This window comes from Neoarius graeffei, chromosome 6 (genome assembly GCF_027579695.1).
Source record: "Neoarius graeffei isolate fNeoGra1 chromosome 6, fNeoGra1.pri, whole genome shotgun sequence".
NCBI classification, from domain to species: Eukaryota; Metazoa; Chordata; class Actinopteri; order Siluriformes; family Ariidae; genus Neoarius; species Neoarius graeffei.
In genome coordinates, this window is record NC_083574.1 from 55,124,136 (window position 1) to 55,143,770 (window position 19,635).

Below are 19,635 nucleotides of genomic sequence, written 5' to 3' on the forward strand. Positions count from 1 at the left end.
CGTTGAACTTTATTTTATACAGTCTGTGGACGTGACGTGACCCTAGTGATTACTGATAGACTGTCTCAGTGTCACCTGTGAAAAAACCAATCACGTTTTAGAAAAGAAAAAAGCATCCACTTTCAAAGTTGCTTCATAGGAACGAGTAACGAGGACCTTGATAGAAATGTAGTGGAGTGAAAAGTATGATATTTGCCTTTCAAATGTAGTGAAGTTAAAGTCATAAGTTTCCAAAAAAAAATACTCAAGTAAAGTACAGATACTCAAAAAGTGTACTTAAGTACAGCACTCAAGTAAATGTACTTTGTTACTGTCCACATCTGGACTTAAAGGAGATATGCAGAGCCTTTATTTTTAAATAAATTTCTGAGTGGATAGTATCTCCATCCTTGACTCCTGTATGCTGCATAAATGGGAATTTAAAAAATATATTTTTGAGAGTTAAAATCGACCGCAAAGTTGGCATTCGAGTTGCCCCGCTGAGCCAGCCAGCCCTGAGTGCGTGACATTACAGCGGTAACCGGTTTTAAGGCCGAGGCCTTTTACAGCTATAAACCAAAGTCATATAAATAAAAATTGATGGTGAAAGTAAGAAATCCCGTTACTGACTTGCTCAACTAAGACTGATTTGACTTCACTGATTGTGGGTTGACTCTCATTAAAACAGGCTGGGTGTTATAACTTATGCAACATACATGTACATGCATGCATTTTCACTGATAGAACGTAAAAGGCTAATTAAATAATCAGATGAACTGAGACAATCACATTCTGAAGCAAATTAAATAATCTCATACCGGTAACTTAGGCTACATCCACACGACAACGGCAGCGAGATTTTTTTTTTTAAATATCGCGTCCACATGGGCAACGGATCAGTAAAATATCAGGTACATATGGCAATGCAACGCTTGCTGAAAACGATGCAATACACATGCCACACCACTACGTGCGCTGTAAGACGGTCCCATTGGAGACACCAGAACAATAGAAGAAGAAGTAGGACGCATGCGCATGTAACGGGTTTATTTTTTTCCACTTGCCATTGTGTGTAGTGGTGGGGAAATTCTGCGCTGGCCCTTTAAGGGCGCAGGTAGTTATGGGAACGAGGCGCTGGCCTCTTTCAGTTTGTTTTGGAAATGTAAGCGCCAATGCCACTGGACGTTTGCAGCCCATCCTCAGCAGTGTATTTGTGTCTCATTTCTTCAGAATAAAAAGACTGGTGAACAACACAACGTCTGTTACACGCATAAACCCCTTCCTCTACCCGGTGTGAAGCACTCACAGGAACAAACACACAACAACAAGAAGATGGCTGCAACTACGCAAGGAAATCGTGCCTTCTGTGTGTACAAATTAGTTTTATTAGTGTGCATAGTTTTATATAACTTAATTTTCTTATTGTGTGTGAACATTTTGAAAAGCATTTTTATATAATTTATATAACTTTTTATATTGTGTGTGAACATTTTGAAAATCAGTCTTATCCAATAAAAAACGAAATTCAAGAAATGGTTCAGTTACTTGTTTATTTAAAAGAAAAGCTGTATACAAAAGTGAATGCAATGCAGTGGTTCATACAAAACAGCGAGAGTGCTGCTTGTTCTAGTCATGTGGTTGTGACGTCATCGTAAACAAATCCGTTCTACTCATCCAGATGACTTCGCAACGGCGCCGTTGCCAGATTTTTTCCTCTGGAACCCGTTCTCAAAAGATTTTGTTTTGGGGCACCCAAAACGCCGGTGCCGTGTGGACGCCAGGCCGAAACGATAAACAATTTTATCAGATTCACCTGAATCCGTTGCCGTGTGGACAGGGCCTTAAACACACAATACAAGTTACATGTATTAATCTAAATGCAGGTAAACAACGAGTTATTTTTTCATCCAAATGAGAGTAGGAGCTTACCCGTCTGTGTTCTCGCTTCTTGAAGGCCGATTGTTTTTGAAACAAGCTGACTTTCAGTTAATCGTTCAGTTCTCCACTCATTCGCTTCTTCCACATAAGGGAGAGATGGCAGCAATATCCTGTTTAGAAATCAGACGGCTGCTCCACTCATTCACTTTTCTTCATACTGTGTATTCCACCATTACTGCTCAGCTCAGGCAATTACTAAAACCCGGGACAGATCGGAACGTCACCGGTTTTAGCAACAACCACGGGGAGGTCACTGCCCGAGCGATATGTCCCGTCCCGTTCCGTCCCGGGTTTTAACAACAACCCTCGGCTCACTCCGGGAGGACTGGTGCAACTGAACTCACTTTCCTTTAATAAATAAATAAATTCCTTTTCTTGTAGTTTTCTTTTTCTTTAATTGTTGATACTCTACCCTCTTTCAGTACGAGCTTATAGCCAACGCTACTCAACAGATCAGAGGTCTCGTACGAGTCTTCAGTAAAATGTGCAGAGCAGAGGAGAGACCACTTCGTAGGTGCCCAATGTGCCCGTGAACTTCTCGCAAAATGCATCCAAATCTTTGCAGTTTGAACATTCTTGGGCCATGAATGCAACGCAAATCCAGCTTCTGTCATATTGCTGTACCGGCCAAAAACACATCTACGTGGCATGGCAATAAATTAGCTCAAAATGGAGGATCAGAGTTGCAGTCAGCTCTGTGTTTTAGTATAGCGGAAATGGCGATGAGACCGATAGACTTCCTGCTGTGACGTTACGGACGTCAAGGTCATTCACTCAGCCCGCTACCTCTATGAATCACTTTAATCATAAAAATTACTATATTAGATTTATTTTTAACGCTTAAAACTGTTCCTGTGCCATTCTTGAGGTCTCAAGGCATTTATAAACGAAAGTGAAGCCATGGCTCTGCGTATATGCTTTTACTATTCTCTTAAAAAATTAGGCAAACACCCAACTGTAGCCATCTGGAATCAGTAGTTAGTAGTGGTAGGTTTAGTTTATTGACAAATAAATCGCAGCACAAGGCTGAATTACATATCCATCCATTAAAATTAATAAACAATAAGAAGTCCATAATGCTAAATTGTTGATATGTTCATATATACAATTATAAACAAATTAAAATTTAAATATATCATTAAATTTAGAATTTAAATGTAATATTAAAATTGATATAGAATCTAAAATTAGTTCCTTTTGAGGCATGAAGTAGTAATAAAAGTATTCTTAAATCTGTTGGTTTTCCACTTGAGATAAAATGGCCTGTTTGTTCTTAAGGTATAGGCGGAGTTGATCTGTGGAGGCAGCAACTTTTCCAGTCGGTTTTCCTTGTCTTTTAAAACTGCGTCGAATGTTCTGCTACATATGGAATCGCAATAGTCTTTCAACGCCGGGATGCCAGCGGGTTCCAGAGTGTCCTCATAAGCGATGCCTGGGCAGATAATAGAGAGGGCTCTTTTCTGTATGCCTTCCAGTTCTTGTAGTAGAGCGTGTAACACTTCACTGTAAGAAATATGAACATGAAAGAAATGAGCTTTATAAATCTCTCAGAATGGTTAATCATCACAATTTCGCTTTACCTGGTTCATTAGGGAGAGCATCAAGTCAGATGTATTATTATGTTATCAAATTTCTGAAAGATTCAGAATTAGCTAAAAGAATATAAGGGGCCTTTTTAAAAAAAATTATTATTTTTTTTCCTCCCTTATATCTCCTGTTCCACACTCCAGCCCAGTCGGTGGCAGTAATGCACCTTTAAGTTGGTTTGCCAACTGCCATAAAACTTTAAAGAAGAAGAAGGCTCATAAACATGGCGAATTTACACGCTGAGTTTGCAGTAAGCCTATTCTGTCGCTTGGTGTGGTTTGGGCATTATTTTAGCTATTTACTGGTTTTCTCTCAGAAGCCCACATCAGTTTGCGGTGATATCTGAAAGTTTAAATCCTATAGTCAAATAGCATGACACTGCAACAATGTTCCAGTGGTTATATTTTGATCCAATTCCAGATAAGCCACTTGGGGCTGGACATAGGAGAATGTAATTGGATATTGGCGATGTCTAACTTGACAAATGATGATACCTCTCGTTTTGGAAACGGATAGAGTCATAGAGACAATTGTGAACAGATTATGAAACAGGCTAACATTACCCAATATGTACATTTACATAATACTTTTTCTTGTCACCTGAGAACATGAATATCCATCCATCCATTATCTGTAGCCGCTTATCCTGTGCAGGGTTGCAGGCAAGCTGGAGCCTATCCCAGCTGACTATGGACGAGAGGCGGGGTACACCCTGGACAAGTCGCCAGGTCAACGCAGGGCTCACACATAGACAAACAACCATTCACACTCACATTTACACCTACGGTTAATTTAGAGCCACCAATTAACCTAACCTGCATGTCTTTGGACTGTGGGGGAAACCGGAGCACCCAGTGGAAACCCACGCAGACATGGGGAGAACGTGCAAACTCCACACAGAAAGGCACTCATCGGCCACTGGGCTCAAACCCAGGACCTTCTTGCTGTGAGGCTACAGTGCTAACCACTACACCACCGTGCCACCCCGAGAACATGAATATAGTGTACATAATTGGACCTTAAGGAGCACTGATGGACCTTTCAAAGTCTCTCTCACGCCAAAATCTGGTCTTTCCAGGCAGTCTGCTGTCCCAGTAATAACCAGCTCTTTGAGGCATATGGGTGCGGCGGCGATCTCCGTTTCGATAGGCCTCGGCCTCTCGCCTATACAGCTAGGGTTACAGTGGGGGGCTAGTCCTCTGGTAACCGCGAGAGTTTGGCTTCCCCACTCGCATCTGTATTGCAGCGTGCCTTGCCAGATGGCAGTAGGTACCATTTTTATGACAGTCTTTGGTGTGACCCAACCATGAGTAGAACTTGCGATCTCCCAATCGAGAGGTGGACATGCTAACCACTAGGCCAACTCACGGTGTGATGGACCTTTACCAGGTCAAAAAATGGGATTTCTTCCTGTTTTGGGTGTGCCTGTGTTCAGCTTCGAACTTTATTTGCGATGTCACACTTCACAGTAGTGGTAATGGCTCGTATGAAAGTAGACACCCAGAACTTTTAAGAATTTGCAGTTTTTCATAAGTGTTTCTTTTTTACCTGGCCTACTATGTTTAAAAGTTGTAATGTTATTGTGGCAGTTGTATACAGCGTGTTACAATCAAAAAGCTTTAATTGTGCTGGCCATTTTATCTCTGTACCAATGTTTTTGTTAAGAGGTGTGAATTGTTTGCCCAGCAGGTGGCTCACACTCTTCCCTTTTCCCATCACCTTGTTCACCAGCAGCGAAACACAGAGTCACGATACTCTACACACAGAAATCCAACAGTGTCCTGACTAATCTTATAACAGAATTGCGGGGATAAAATAATGAATTTGTTTATACTGATTGAAAATGTCTGGAATGCCATTGTCCTGCTAGAAAGGGTTAAAGCTCTACTCTAAAGGTTAATTAAGGGTACGCCACATACACTTTCGCAGGTAAAAGATACATACTAAAGTTACGAAAGATGCACCCTTGATGATACCACTCCAGCAAGATGGAAAAGTACCGTTCTGCACTTTTATTTCTGAGCTTACAAAAAACCCCTCTGAATTATGATTGTAGTGATTGGGGTAGGCTATAGATGAACTATCAAAGGCAGCAGCTAGCTTAAATAGGTTACTTGTATCAGAAATTAAAACAAGATAATATATAGGGTCTATTATAAAAGCATTTACATATGAGGAGGCACTTAGTTATTATAGAATGAAGTTCTAAAATCAACATAAAGTGGATTTAATTTTAACCTGATGTCTAAAATATGACAAAATAAAAAATATTTTAGCCATGTACTATCTTATCAGCTTCTTCTAGGCTTTTGTGCTTAGACTGGCTATTTCAGGTAACAACGAGCGATCACAGCACCCCTGTGGATTTCTGGGCTTTATAGTGGACACGTTTAGACTGAAGAGGCTTATAAATATATAAAAAATTTATATTTGCGCACAGCTCAAACCTGTACAGGGACGAGAATGGAAAAAAAAATTCCACCCAAATGATTGATGAGAAATAATTTACCGTGACAACCCTGTTGTAAACACTCTTATGCATGGGGGCGAGGCAGTGTAAACAGTTATCACGATTTCTCGAACAAAAGGATAATTGTAATTAATTTTAGATATTGCCCAGCCCTAAACCTATTTTGTCTGCTTCGTCAAATAAAGTGCCAGAGCTTTCAGTAAAGGAAAATAAACAACTGCTTGTTTCACACTAGTTCTCACGCCTCGTTATATGTCTGGTGTTTTCTGTTGCAGATTTATTTTAGGGTGTAAAAACTGGTTTCAAACACTTTCAAGTCTAAAAAATATTTGCATCAAAAAAAATTTTTGTTTGAGTATTAAAAGTTTATTTCAAAGCATCATTTTAATCTCATCTCATCTCATTATCTCTAGCCGCTTTATCCTGTTCTACAGGGTCTCAGGCAAGCTGGAGCCTATCCCAGCTGACTACAGGCGAAAGGCAGGGTACACCCTGGACAAGTCGCCAGGTCATCACAGGGCTGACACACAGACAACCATTCACACCTACAGTCAATTTAGAGTCACCAGTTAACCTAACCTGCATGTCTTTGGACTGTGGGGGAAACCAGAGCACCCGGAGGAAACCCACGTGGACAACATGCAAACTCCACACAGAAAGGCCCTCGCCGGCCACAGGGTTCAAACCCGGACCTTCTTGCTGTGAGGCGACAGCGCTAACCACTACACCACCGTGCCACCCGGCACTTAAAACATATAACATTTCTTTGCTTGTTGATATGTTAATCTTTATATACTGTAGTAGCGCTAAGAGAAACTAGAGCATGCATAGTGAGCGCTTAATCAGTGCAATAGAGCATGCGTAGTCAGTGCTTAAAGGAACAGTCCACCGTATTTCCATAATGAAATATGCTCTTATCTGAATTGAGACGAGCTGCTCCGTACCTATCCGAGCTTTGCGCGACCTCCCAGTCAGTCAGACGCAGTCAGACGCGCTGTCACTCCTGTTAGCAATGTAGCTAGGCTCAGTATGGCCAACGGTATTTTTTGGGGCTGTAGTTAGATGCGACCAAACTCTTCCGCGTTTTTCCTGTTTACATAGGTTTATATGACCAGTGATATGAAACAAGTTCAGTTACACAAATTGAAACGTAGCGATTTTCTATGCTATGGAAAGTCCGCACTATAATGACAGGCGTACTAACACCTTCTGCGCGCTTCGGCAGCGCAATGATACGGAGCTCAGAGATCAATGCGCTGCCGAAGCACGCAGAAGGTGTTAGTACGCCTGTCATTATAGTGCGGACTTTCCATAGCATAGAAAATCGCTATGTTTCAATTTGTGTAACTGAACTTGTTTCATATCACTGGTCATATAAACCTATGCAAACAGGAAAAACGCGGAAGAGTTTGGTGGCATCTAACTACAGCCCCAAAAAATACCGTTGGCCATACTGAGCTTAGCTACATTGCTAACAGGAGTGACAGCGCGTCTGACTGCGTCTGACTGACTGGGAGGTCGCGCAAAGCTCGGATAGGTACGGAGCAGCTCGTCTCAATTCAGATAAGAGCATATTTCATTATGGAAATACGGTGGACTGTTCCTTTAATCAGTGCTTTTTCCTGCCATATTTATGAAGTGCATAATAAATGCTTCAGTAATTATAGGATAAAACCTGTCTGTGATTCTCTGTTGTAATTCTTTTCTGTTCTTCTGCAGAATCGCCTCCACCTCCTTACTCAAGGCTTTCCCCTAGTGACGAACACAAGCCACTGGGTAAGTATCCCTGCAACAAACACACTAGCCACACACACATCTGAAACTCTGATGTCGTTTTTAACTGTATAAGTGTATATCGAATAATTGCAATAGGTTTTGTTAGGAGAAGCTGTCTTTTAGTAGCAAAAAGGCTACAAAAGACATGTAGTAACCTGCCCTTTGCAGTGATGCCATCAGCTGTCACCCGCTAGTTGAATCCCTGGCTATAGAGAGGGATGGAGAGGAAGCAAGAGTTCAACAATGTGAAGAATTTTAATGGTGGCAATTAGACACAGTGGCCGGGAATCTGTGGTGGTCACTGCAAGAGTGAGCAGTGGCTGCAGCCAGCATCCGACAGGCCCATTTCCAACATGCCAGTGTGGAGGCGGGCAGCCTGGGCTCAGGCCTGACTGTGTGCTGAGAACCAGTGGAGCCTGGCTCAGGGTTGGGCTTTAGGCTGGGATATCCCCCACGACCACAATGAACTCTTGGGGATTGGCGCCATTTTAAAAGGACTGGCTGCTGCTGTTTGGTCATTTTTGTTGTTCATGGCTACTTTATTTGACAACTCATAGCCCCATGGCCACTATTTGACACATTCTGCTCTGTTTTTGTACATGCAAAGTAAGTTATGTGGAGGATGTGATGATATACAATGGAAATTATTCTGAAGTCTAAGTCAAAGCAATTAAATGGAGTACTGGTAAACAGTGGAAAGGGCTGCAATTGCTTGACAAGCGTTTACACACTAATGTTATCCTGTCCTCTCAGATCTGTCAGATTCCACACTGTCTTACACTGAAATGGAGGCTGCCAACTCGCCAAACATCACCCAAGGGGAATTCTCAGGTGAGTCCGGTTTATGTTTGGAATGTATGTGCAGGCCTTGGATAAATATGCCATCGCTTAAGTGAGAACATTTGTGTCAATTGTCAGTGCTTTGCATTCTAAATACAAGCATGGCACATGCCGCCGTCAGATTTCGATGCTGTTTTTCTAAATGCATATCACTGTTCACTACCGCGAGTTGACCTAGAGACTTTTCGGTTTTTTTGCACTGCTTGAAAGAATAGTTTGTGAAGTGAATCATCAAATAAGCCATTGTTTAATTACACATACATTGTCTAATACTTGTTCCGAACAATTAGTTCTGTAATCAGTAAAGGCACTTGAGTCAGTAGATGAATCTAGAACTTCACTATGCTTTAAACGCTTTATGGAGTGTTAGTCTCATGGGAATATGCAAATGTGTTCAAGGTATACAGTAGATGGAGGCAGAAACATTTGTATGTGTGTGTGTTTGAGACTATGAGTTCCCATTCAGTCGAGCTAAATGTGCAAACTTTGCAGGTAATTTGGTTTTTATGTTGTGCTTTACTCCTCCTCATTAAAGGGCATTAGGAGAAGGGAGAGCGCACCGCAGATAAAGCTCTCATTGTAAAGCCGTCTGAGGCGCAGTGGGCCGTGCTGGCTGGCCACAGAGCTGGCCTCCCCTCCTGTTTTTCTTTCAGAAATATTTGAGTGGGATCAAATTGTAATAAGATCCAAGCTAGCTGGGACACACACAAGTTCTCTCTCTCTCTCTCTCTCTCTCTCTCTCTCATATATATATATACACACACACACGCACACCAGCTATGGCACACACAAATTCACAGCAGGCATGCTCACATTCAAATAGCACATGTTTGACCCCCTACACACACACACACACAGACGCACACACATGCTCACACAGTTACAGCTCTATCTAGACATACTGAAAGTGGGAAGGGGAGTTGGACAGGTTTCTGCTCCTGTGAACAGGGCCACACTAAGAGAAAAGAAGAGAACCAGCCCCGTCCTGTCTGCCGATGTGAGATGAAACACTCCCCTCTCATGGCATGAACTCAACATGCCTGTCTCATAAAACTGGAAGCATATTGTGTATGCGTAGGATCATGGCCACAGCGGAGGGAGACACTAAGACCTCACCTCGTTTCTCTCCCAGGCTGGGAATAGCATAGCTCATATTCAAACAGCACATGTGAATGGAGCGCTTGGCCAGATGAAGGCTCTCACTTCACATTCCCCATATCCCATCACCACTACTACTCGGCCTGGCGACACTCCCTGTGTCAACAAACGCTGGTTCAAACACTAACTCTGATTCTGGTTCGCTGTATGTCATGCTGCGTGAGCCGCTGCAGTCCTTCACGTTATTGCAGTGTGCATATAGGGCCCTTTTGCTCACCCGAACCGAGGTGAATTTTTCTCCCCTCACGAGAAGCAGACTTCAACTGGCCCGAGCCTGCATTTTACAAATGTAAGCTTTTTGCCCTTCTTATGCTTCAATCATGTTGAAATATATCACAACCCAGCAGTGAGGTCATGTTTCCTCCACTTCTGTCCTATTAATGTGTGCTTTGTGTAACTAATTGTGTTGATCTTTGTTTGTGCAACGCACAAAACTTCCTCAAAAGTCAAGGCTGAAGAATTCCCTCAGCACTCAGGAGAAGAGGAGAAATCTCTCCTCCCCCCCTCCCCAAATCTCTCCTCCCCCTCCCCCCAAGCACTTATAAGCACACCTCCACATCCGTCTCCATCACCCCACCCTTCTGGCATGCAGAGAGTGGAGATCAGTGAGCAGCAGTCGACCGTGTGGTCCCCCACCCACACGCAGGAACTAGTAAAGCTCTTAAAAGTGGGGCCTGGGGGTAGACTGTGTGTTTTGTGGGGGTAACTGCTTGCTGCAGATTGTAGCCCATGGGCTACTGTAATACCTGCTCCTAACACTTATAACCCTTGCTGTTTGACAACCACTGCAAAGCATGTCTGAACTGGATAGATAGCAGAGGTGATTTTTTATTATTATTTTATTTATGTATTTGTTTGTTTTTGGAAAGTCAAAAGGCAGAGGTTTTCCATTTTGAAAAACAATTGCTGAATACAGGATTTGCATTTGTTTTTACTGGATTATAGCCTCCAGATTTGCATCTTATGTCCTTTGTTTGGGGTTCATCTGTATCTGATGGAAGTTTTTTTTTTTTTTCCCTAATGGTAGTTGTGTGGATGGAAGAATAATTTAATGATTAGTTGTCTCACAGCTTACTAATTAATTCTGCCGTACAAAAGCAAACTGCAGTATCTGCATATTGTGTCGGTGGCAAAAGACGGTCCAATAACGAATAGGTGACACTATTGGACCGCCTTTTGCCACCAACACAATGTGCAGATACTGCAGTTTGTCTTTGCACGGCAGAATTAGACTTGTAAATTTTTTTAATTTAATTTAAAAGGTGTATTTAATACCTCATGATGTTGTGGTGAAAGTAGCTTATTGCTAATTAATAATTAGTGTTAGTATTATTAGCAATTGTTTTAGTAATTGTTGAAATTAGTATTACTAATTAGTATTAATATTAGTATTGTTTTAGTATAAATACACAGGTGAGGTTTTTTTTTTAACCTTGTTAAAAAATCATTTATTTCCAACTTCAAAAGCGGCAGGCAAATGTAATGCGCGCAGACTTGTGCCGCTTATCTGTGCCGACTCACATGAAATACTTTTTGAAATCACAATTCCTCCTTACCTTTGAATAGCTTTAGACCAAAGTTCATAGTATCTTTCGTGTTTTTAGGAACAACATTTTCTTTCATCATTTGCAATTCTTCCTCACTTACAGTGGCAAAGCGTTTTGCCGCCATTTTGCCGAGTTGCTCGAGGTGATTATCGAGAAATAGTGCGAATTTCTCGACCAATCAGCACGTGTGATTTTCTACAATCACCTCCATATTTATACTAATTACTAATATAATCACAACACATCATCAACATTACTGTTATTATTATTATTAGTAGTAGTAGTAGTAGTAGTAGTTGTAGTAGTAGGCTTGACAGACATCTGAAACTTTTATCAAAATCAAGTAATGTTGGTGAACTTTAGCAAAATTGTAGCAAATCACATTTACTACTTCCACCATCTTTGTTGGAGGAGGTTATGTTTTCGCCTCCGTTTGTTTGTCTGTTCCCAGCATAACTCAGAAAACAGTGAACAGATTTTGATGAAATTTTGAGGAAAGGTGAGCCATGAGCCAAGTATGCGAATCCAGGATTTTTTTTTTTGTCTTTTCCCAACGTAACTCAAAAAGTAGTGAACAGATTTTGATCAAATTTGTTGTATTATCCTAGGTTCAAGTGATTTTGATTTTGATGTTGATAATATGTGGCTTGGCAGAGGTATGCACTCTACCCTTCTAATGCCCTTCTAATTGATTTTTCGGCCATTTATTAGCAAGGCTATGTATGAAGATGAAATAAAATGACTCACTTTCACAGAATTAACTTTGCCTTTAAAACAACTATTGTACTGTAGGACATTATGTGCTGGAAACAAGAGTCCAGTTATTTTGAGTAATTTATCAGCTGTTTTTTGTCTGTAACAGTGGTGTTTTGGGGGCAGTAAAAGGTTACAGTTATTTATTTACTTGATTAGGAGGGCTGTCTGTGTTCATTATTACAGGGCTATGTACTGCGTCAACACTTCCCTAAGAAAGACGTCAGACCAGTGTCAGGTGGACATGACCCCAAGCCACAGGGCTTCCTTTAGACTGATTAACTGACTAGTTCTTCAGACAATCCCTTGACTAATCAATTCTGAAAATATTTACATTCATATACCCCTAGTATTGTGCTGCCTCTTGATTTGCAGAATAACTCTCAGATGTCAGAAAAGTGTTGTCTGGAATTACACAAAGACCATTTTAATTTTAATACTTAAAGGAATCTTGGTGCCTGTAGTAGAGCTATGTTTATTTCCTACATTTTTATGGAGTGTCCATCTTGTTTTGTCAGATCAGAGGATTAAATTGGCCTGTAAGGAACATTTCACTTTTTATTTCTCTTTCAGTTTAGGTTAATCTTCACTGATGATCTTAAAGCTTAGCAATGGTCTGTAGAGATCTCGCAATAAGCTGTCTGAGGTCATGCAGGTGAATATTTCAGTTTACGGAAGTCTTTGACATTAATGTCCTGAGTGTGTTCCTGATCTGCTTAGTGTTTCTCAAAGACATATCCATTATTAGTTTATCCAGCCGACAGGCGATGAGTTTATGCCATCGTGTGTTGTCCGTCGCCCGTCCGGTGTCATCCACGTTTCACGAAAATCACTTCTTCTCTCTCAATTCTTCACAGATTTTTATTGTTTTTGGCAGGAAGGTAGGTGTGCTTGGGGTGCATATAGCTTCTATGCAAATTTGCATAATTGCAATTAATCATGAAGATATGGAGTAATTAAGCCCTAACGAGCAGTTTCCACACAAATCGCTACTTCTCCCTCAATTCTTCACTGATTTTGATTCTTTCTGGCATGAAGGTTGGGGTACCTAGGGTGCATATAATTTCTACCCAGATTTGCTTCATTACAATTATTAATGAAGTTATGGGCTAATTAAGCCTTAAGGAGCAGTTCAACAAAAATCACTTCTCGGTCAATTCCTCGCCGTTTTGGATACTTTCTGGCAAATATGTCGGTATTCCTAGTGTGTATATAGCTTCTATCGGGAGATCGCGAGTTCTACTCACGGTCGGGTCATACCAAAGACCATCATAAAAATGGTACCTACTGCCATCTGGCAAGGCACGCTGCAATACAGATGCGAGTGGGGAGTTAAACTCTCGCGGTTACCAGAGGACTAGCCCCCCCACACCGTAACCCTAGCTTTGTAATAGGCAAGAGGCCGAGGGCTACGGAAACGGAGATCGGCGCCACCCTGTGTGCCACATGGTGTGGGAAGGACTTTGATATAGCTTCTATATATAGCTTGTATATAGCGTATGTAGCTTGCAACATTTATTGAGCAATGTGGCCCACTTAAGATCGTTCCTTCTGGACTCGACGGGGTCAGAGTGAGCTACGCCGTCATTGACGGCCTCGTTTAATTGGAAATCCAATGTGCTGGAAAACTACAAAATGATCAGAGTACATTCATGTTGTTGTGCATGTACCGGTAGGTCAACCCTGGTGATTGGGTTGTTTGTTATGAAGGATACATCTTTTTTTTTTTTTTGCTACTGTTTGGGTCTCATACTGTTTCCATTTGTATTTGTTGGTTTCACTCTGGATTTGTGTGCCTGTGACATCTGTTTTTCGATGCCTAAATGTGACCAATGACATCTTGGTGCACAAAGTGTGTTTGTCAGCTTGTGTTTACTCGACATCAATGAGCAGTTATTAAGTCTTCATTTTTCATAGCATGGTTACTGAACATATGGTCCTACTGTGGTATATCTGTATCAGGGTGTGTGTGTGTGTGGGACAGTGTGTGCCAAATCCTCGACTGGGTAGTCATGCAGAACACCTGTTTCCTCACTCCGCACTTATGGTCGTGTGGACATTAGAATGATGCCCTTTGAAGTTTTTTCTCATTGCTTCCTGTATAACTGTGTGCACGAGACTCAGTGTTTCCCCTCAAACTTGGGTTTTTGTGATCTATGTGTTTCACACGTTCAGACTTCTGGATCGGTAACAGCGCGAAGTTGTTGCCTTTTCTCTGCCAATGTTCCTGCTGCTCCCTGAACCTCTCAGGCCTTTTGATCATTTGCAAGTCTATGAATACAAGCCAGGCATAGTATTTTGCATTTGTGTGGAATTACCTTACAAAACAGTGATAAACAGACCAGGTGTTGGGGTTTGTGTATTCAAGGAAGATGGCCTGGAGTGATCACTGCAGCCACGGCATCGTTTCAGCAGCCTCAGTGTGACATCACAGCTCCCTTAACAAGCACGGTGGAGTTTAGCTGCCAGACGTCAAAAAGGAAGCTAATCCAAACTGTTTACACGTGCACATCTGTATTAGTAGACTTTTGTATGGTATTACACCACCATTATGTGCATCTGTTGAGTGACTAGGAAGTGAAAGGCAGCGTTTTTCTAGATGTTATTATTGTCTAGATCTGCTTAGTATGCATTAGTCTTGTCTTTTTGGCTGGACAGAATTGTCTTTTCATTTTCGCTGGGAAAGTCCAAAAGCTAAAAAATACAGGGTGTTTCAAAAAACGTGATATTATTTGAGATGTAAATATCCCAGAAACTACATAGTCTAGGCAAATGAAACTGAACAGGCTTAATGTTGAGCGATATAAGATTTATTCCACAAAATTTGAATGAGAAATTCAAAGGTATGTGGATTCCATGAACGATTTCACAAATTTTGAATATGCACGCCGTCTGACACACACACACACACACACACACACACACACACACACACACACACACACACACGGCCTTCCTCTTTGAACTTTTTGTGCCGTGTCCAAATCTGCATTGCAGTTGATGCATTTTTAGAGAATTCTCTCATAAATGCACGCTGCACCGTCTTGTTCGACTGTGTTCGAGCGTACTCGAACACACACAACGCCTTTTCTTTTCCAGTGAATGGCATTTCTATACCTGAAAAGCTAAAAACAAAAAACATGAAATATAAAATTTTGGCCTGTTTCCACACATGCTGTTAAAATTTGAGGTCAATTGAATGAGGACTGGCAAAGTTATTAGAGTGTGAAATGATATCTAATTTTTTTAAACACCCTGTACAATATCATCGAGTTCTTCTTTCTGTCTCTTTCTGAGGTAGAGGGATAGTTCTTCGGTAACGCAATTACATTCACAGCAAAATGTGGTAACTTGTTTTAGTTACAGTACTCAAGATAACAGTATTAAATAAAAATTTCACACTGCATGGGGTATCTTTTGACCGTAAAAAAAGCATCGAAAAATTGGCTATGTTTGACTCTGAACGCAAAATTTTTTACGAGGAAAGAAAAGTCAGTAACGGAATTACGTCAGAAAAAAACTGAACTTTCATTTCTTAAAATTCAAACGAAGATTTCTCTGAAGCAACATTTCTATAATTGGGGTGATGAATTTTAATTATGGTTTTCAGTACATCATTGATTCCCACTAGGCGCTTTATAGGCCTTGGGGCACTCCTGATATCCTTGCGTCAATCAGTTGCATGAAGACTGTCTTCTCCATCACAGTTCTCCTTGCCTGATGGGTAGCTATACCCAATAACTTTTCGACATTGTTCCACACTTTCTATGGCGTTCTGATGTCAAATAGCACCTGCTTTTGGAGAGCATCATTATCAAGCCTGCAGATGTGTCCAACGTATTTGAGATGTTGGCGGTAGCAGAACTCGTGGATAGGCAGTGTGTTTGTTATCTCGCGAAGGCGTTTGTTTGAGATTTTATAACTCCAGTCCAGTTCGCCGTCCACTTCAGTCCGTTCTTTCCTGCTGGGCGCATTTCTACGCTCATATCCACCTTTCACCATTTTTCTCAGGAAATCATGCCGTACAATCTCAATTTTATCCAGTTCCCTTTCCGTCAGAGACCATGCTTGAATACTGTATAGAAGGCGAGAGTGCACACACGTACGGTAGTTAGGAATTTCCTTCTCGTTGTTAACTTTACATTTTGCCTTGAATGCCATACTTTAGCAATATCACTGAGCTGACAAGTTCAGGCAATCTTGATCATTTCATAGTTTCGGCCTCTCTGCTGAAGAATTGCCCAGAGATGTGTCTGAATAGCCATTGGAGTTTAACCCTGGCTTCTTTTTTTTTTTTTTGGTAATCAAATTAGCTGTGATAGCTAAGGTTAGGATCTGCTTTGCATTTTCTGATCCCACATCCCGAAGCCATGGACTGGAGATGGAGAGATTGAGATTCAGAACCATAGAGTTTTCAGTCCAGGAGGCTGCAGCATAGGTGGAGCCGCTGTTGTCTTGTGTTATTTAACCAGGCTCCTGTTTAGCTGAGTAGGGTTTAAATCGACGAGCCTAATGCCTCCAAGGCAAATATGTGAGTGAGCGAGCGAGCGAGTGACTGAGTGAATGAATGATGATTATCCACAGGTAGTAAGCCTTATTTTAAACTGTGTGCATCATATTGTAATAGAGTGTTTGTCTGTCTGAGTAGAGCAGTAAAGCAGTTTGAGTTACACTAGAACTGCTGGGGTTGTGTTTTTGCCTGATATAAGTAGGGGTTTTCTGTTGCAGTCTGATAGGCCAACAATTAGACACAAACATGCACCCACACACACACACACACACACACACACACACACACACACACACACACACACACACACAGAGATGGAGTTTTCTGCACAGGCTGAATAAACTCACATGCCTGCCTGTCTAGGTCAGTCTGAACCACCTCTGAAGTTCATCTTGTGCGTGCGTGCGTGCGTGCGTGCGTGTGCGGGGGTGTGTGTGTGTGTGTGTGTGTGTGTGTGTGTGTGTGTGCATGTGTGGGTGCATGTTTGTGTGCTAGAAAGAGAGACAGGGATGTGCATGGCACATTTAAACAGTAATCAAACCATGCGACATCATACGGATGGAGCACTGATTAGACTGCACGCATAGATTTTGTTCAGGTTTAAAAACTGTGTGTGTGTGTGTGTGTGTGTGTGTGTGTGTGTACATGTTTGTTTCACTACCCCTGTGAGGACCTTCCATTGACATAATTATTATTGCAGTTCATTAATGCTGTGCCTGCACCTCAACCTAACCCTAACCTTAACCTCAGTAATGAAAAAAAAACTTTTTGGCTGTTTTATTTATTTATTTTTAAAATACACACAACAGTAATTTCCTTATGGGGACCATCCCAAATGTCCCCACAAGGTCGAACTTGTCAGATTTTACTAGCCTTGTGGGGCCATTTGGTCCCCAGTAGTATATAAAAACATACACGCATACACACACGCGCGCGTGTTTGTGTGTTTTCCCTACAAATTGAGGTCATTTGCTTATTCAGTGGATACTGAAAATAGCCAGAACGTTCTTAAAACCATTCTTTTTTTTTTTTTATTGCACATGCTTTGTTTGATCAGACGTCAGCGAGAAATGATGGCCATGTTCGGAGCCTTTGAGTCCAAGTTTGTTATGGAAAAGGCCTGCTTTTGTCCTCTGAATGGAATTAACACCATTTGGATGTCATTTGGCTGGACCATTTACAACACACTGTGATGTACTGTGTGTTATTTACACCATAGTTCTGCTTTTTTAATTTGAGCCCTTGTGAGATGTTGTTCTATTTTCTCCAAGTCATGCAAGCCTGTGTACCTGTAGGACTTTAGCCATCACTCTTATCACCTGCTCATGCAAGATCTCCTTCATGTACTGCCTATCTAACCTTGTCACATTTGATTGGTCTGAAGGGCCACTTTGGCCACACCAGAGCCCCTTTTTTTCTACCTTAGTGTGTCCCAGTGGGCTGCTGCCCCTCTTTATCTCTTTCCTTCTTTCTCTCTCTTTCTATCTCCTTCTCCTTTCTGCCTGGCATGAGGCCTCAGGTTTCCACCGCAGCCCCCGAGCCTGGCCGCACTCCCTCAGGGCCTTGAGAGCTCCAGGATACGGGATGTGGAAATAATGTGACTCGAGTACTTCCACCCTGCCTCCAGAAAATCAGGTTCTGCGGATTGTTTATTTGAGGGGAAGGAGGCCTCGGCCAAACATCCTGTTTTAAAAAGCCTGCCTGGGTTTTGTAGCGCCGGGGTTTAGGGCCCCGCTCAATCGCCCCTTTGACGGTAGGGGGAGGCTCAGGAATGTTGAAGAGAAGGCCAGTGGCCTGGAGGTGATGTGATAAAGAGTAAGTGTGTATGTGTGGCTGATATTGTGCGTGCGTGTACGAGCATTTGTACGTTGGCGCTCATTAACAGACCTTTCCTGAAATGTTCTGTTTTGTGTTTTGCATACAGAGTGTGTGACGCTGGGCTTCCTGAGTAAACATGTTTTTGTCTCTCGCAAACACACAAATAGCAAAACAGAACCGCGCTGTCAGTGAGGCTGCGGGGCTCTCTTCAAGTGTGTGTTCCGGTCCGGAGAGACTGATTTCCTCTTCCCCTTACATAATACACATAAAGTCCACACACACACACACACACACACACACACACACACACACACACACACACAGAGTTATCAGTCATTGGAAGACAGCTGTATGGGCTATGGGAGTCACTCTAATGTTGTACTGTACAGCTACCAGGCTCCTGTAGTTTCACTCAGATCATACCAGGATGGATTTCTGTGCTGATTCATAGATTTTTTATTTTTTTTGTAATTTTGTCATCTCAGCATATTTAGTCCTAAAGTACCAGTAACTATTTTAAAAGAGCAATGAAATGGATCATCAACTCTTCCTTGTTTGTTTTTGTAATCACAATGTGTGTGTGTGTGTGTGTATATATATATATATATATCATCTCTCATCTCATTATCTCTAGCCGCTTTATCCTGTTCTACAGGGTCGCAGGCAAGCTGGAGCCTATCCCAGCTGACTACGGGCGAAAGGCGGGGTACACCCTGGACAAGTCGCCAGGTCATCACAGGGCTGACACATAGACACAGACAACCATTCACACTCACATTCACACCTACGCTCAATTTAGAGTCACCAGTTAACCTAACCTGCATGTCTTTGGACTGTGGGGGAAACCGGAGCACCCGGAGGAAACCCACGCGGACACGGGGAGAACATGCAAATTCCACACAGAAAGGCCCTCGTCGGCCACGGGGCTTGAACCCGGACCTTCTTGCTGTGAGGCGACAGCGCTAACCACTACACCACCGTGCCACCCCATATATATATATATATATATATATATATATATATATATTTATTTATTTTATTATTTTTTTTTTTTATTCGGGCGGCACGGTGGTGTAGTGGTTAGCGCTGTCGCCTCACAGCAAGAAGGTCCTGGGTTCGGCGAGGGCCTTTCTGTGCAGAGTTTGCATGTTCTCCCCGTGTCCGCATGGGTTTCCTCCGGGTGCTCCGGTTTCCCCCACAGTCCAAAGACATGCAGGTTAGGTTAACTGGTGACTCTAAATTGACCGTAGGTGTGAATG

General features: G+C 42.0%; 1 protein-coding gene across 1 annotated transcript in view; it reads left to right on the forward strand.

Annotated features, from left to right (window-relative positions):
- The window catches only part of smad6b (SMAD family member 6b), a 62,281-nt gene that overhangs the window by 12,248 nt on the left and 30,398 nt on the right, over nt 1-19,635 (forward strand). Inside the window, exons 2-3 of the mRNA XM_060923878.1 lie at nt 7,694-7,750; nt 8,504-8,581. Coding sequence (XP_060779861.1) covers nt 7,694-7,750; nt 8,504-8,581 — 135 coding nt within the window. The remainder of the gene's footprint in view (nt 1-7,693; nt 7,751-8,503; nt 8,582-19,635) is intronic.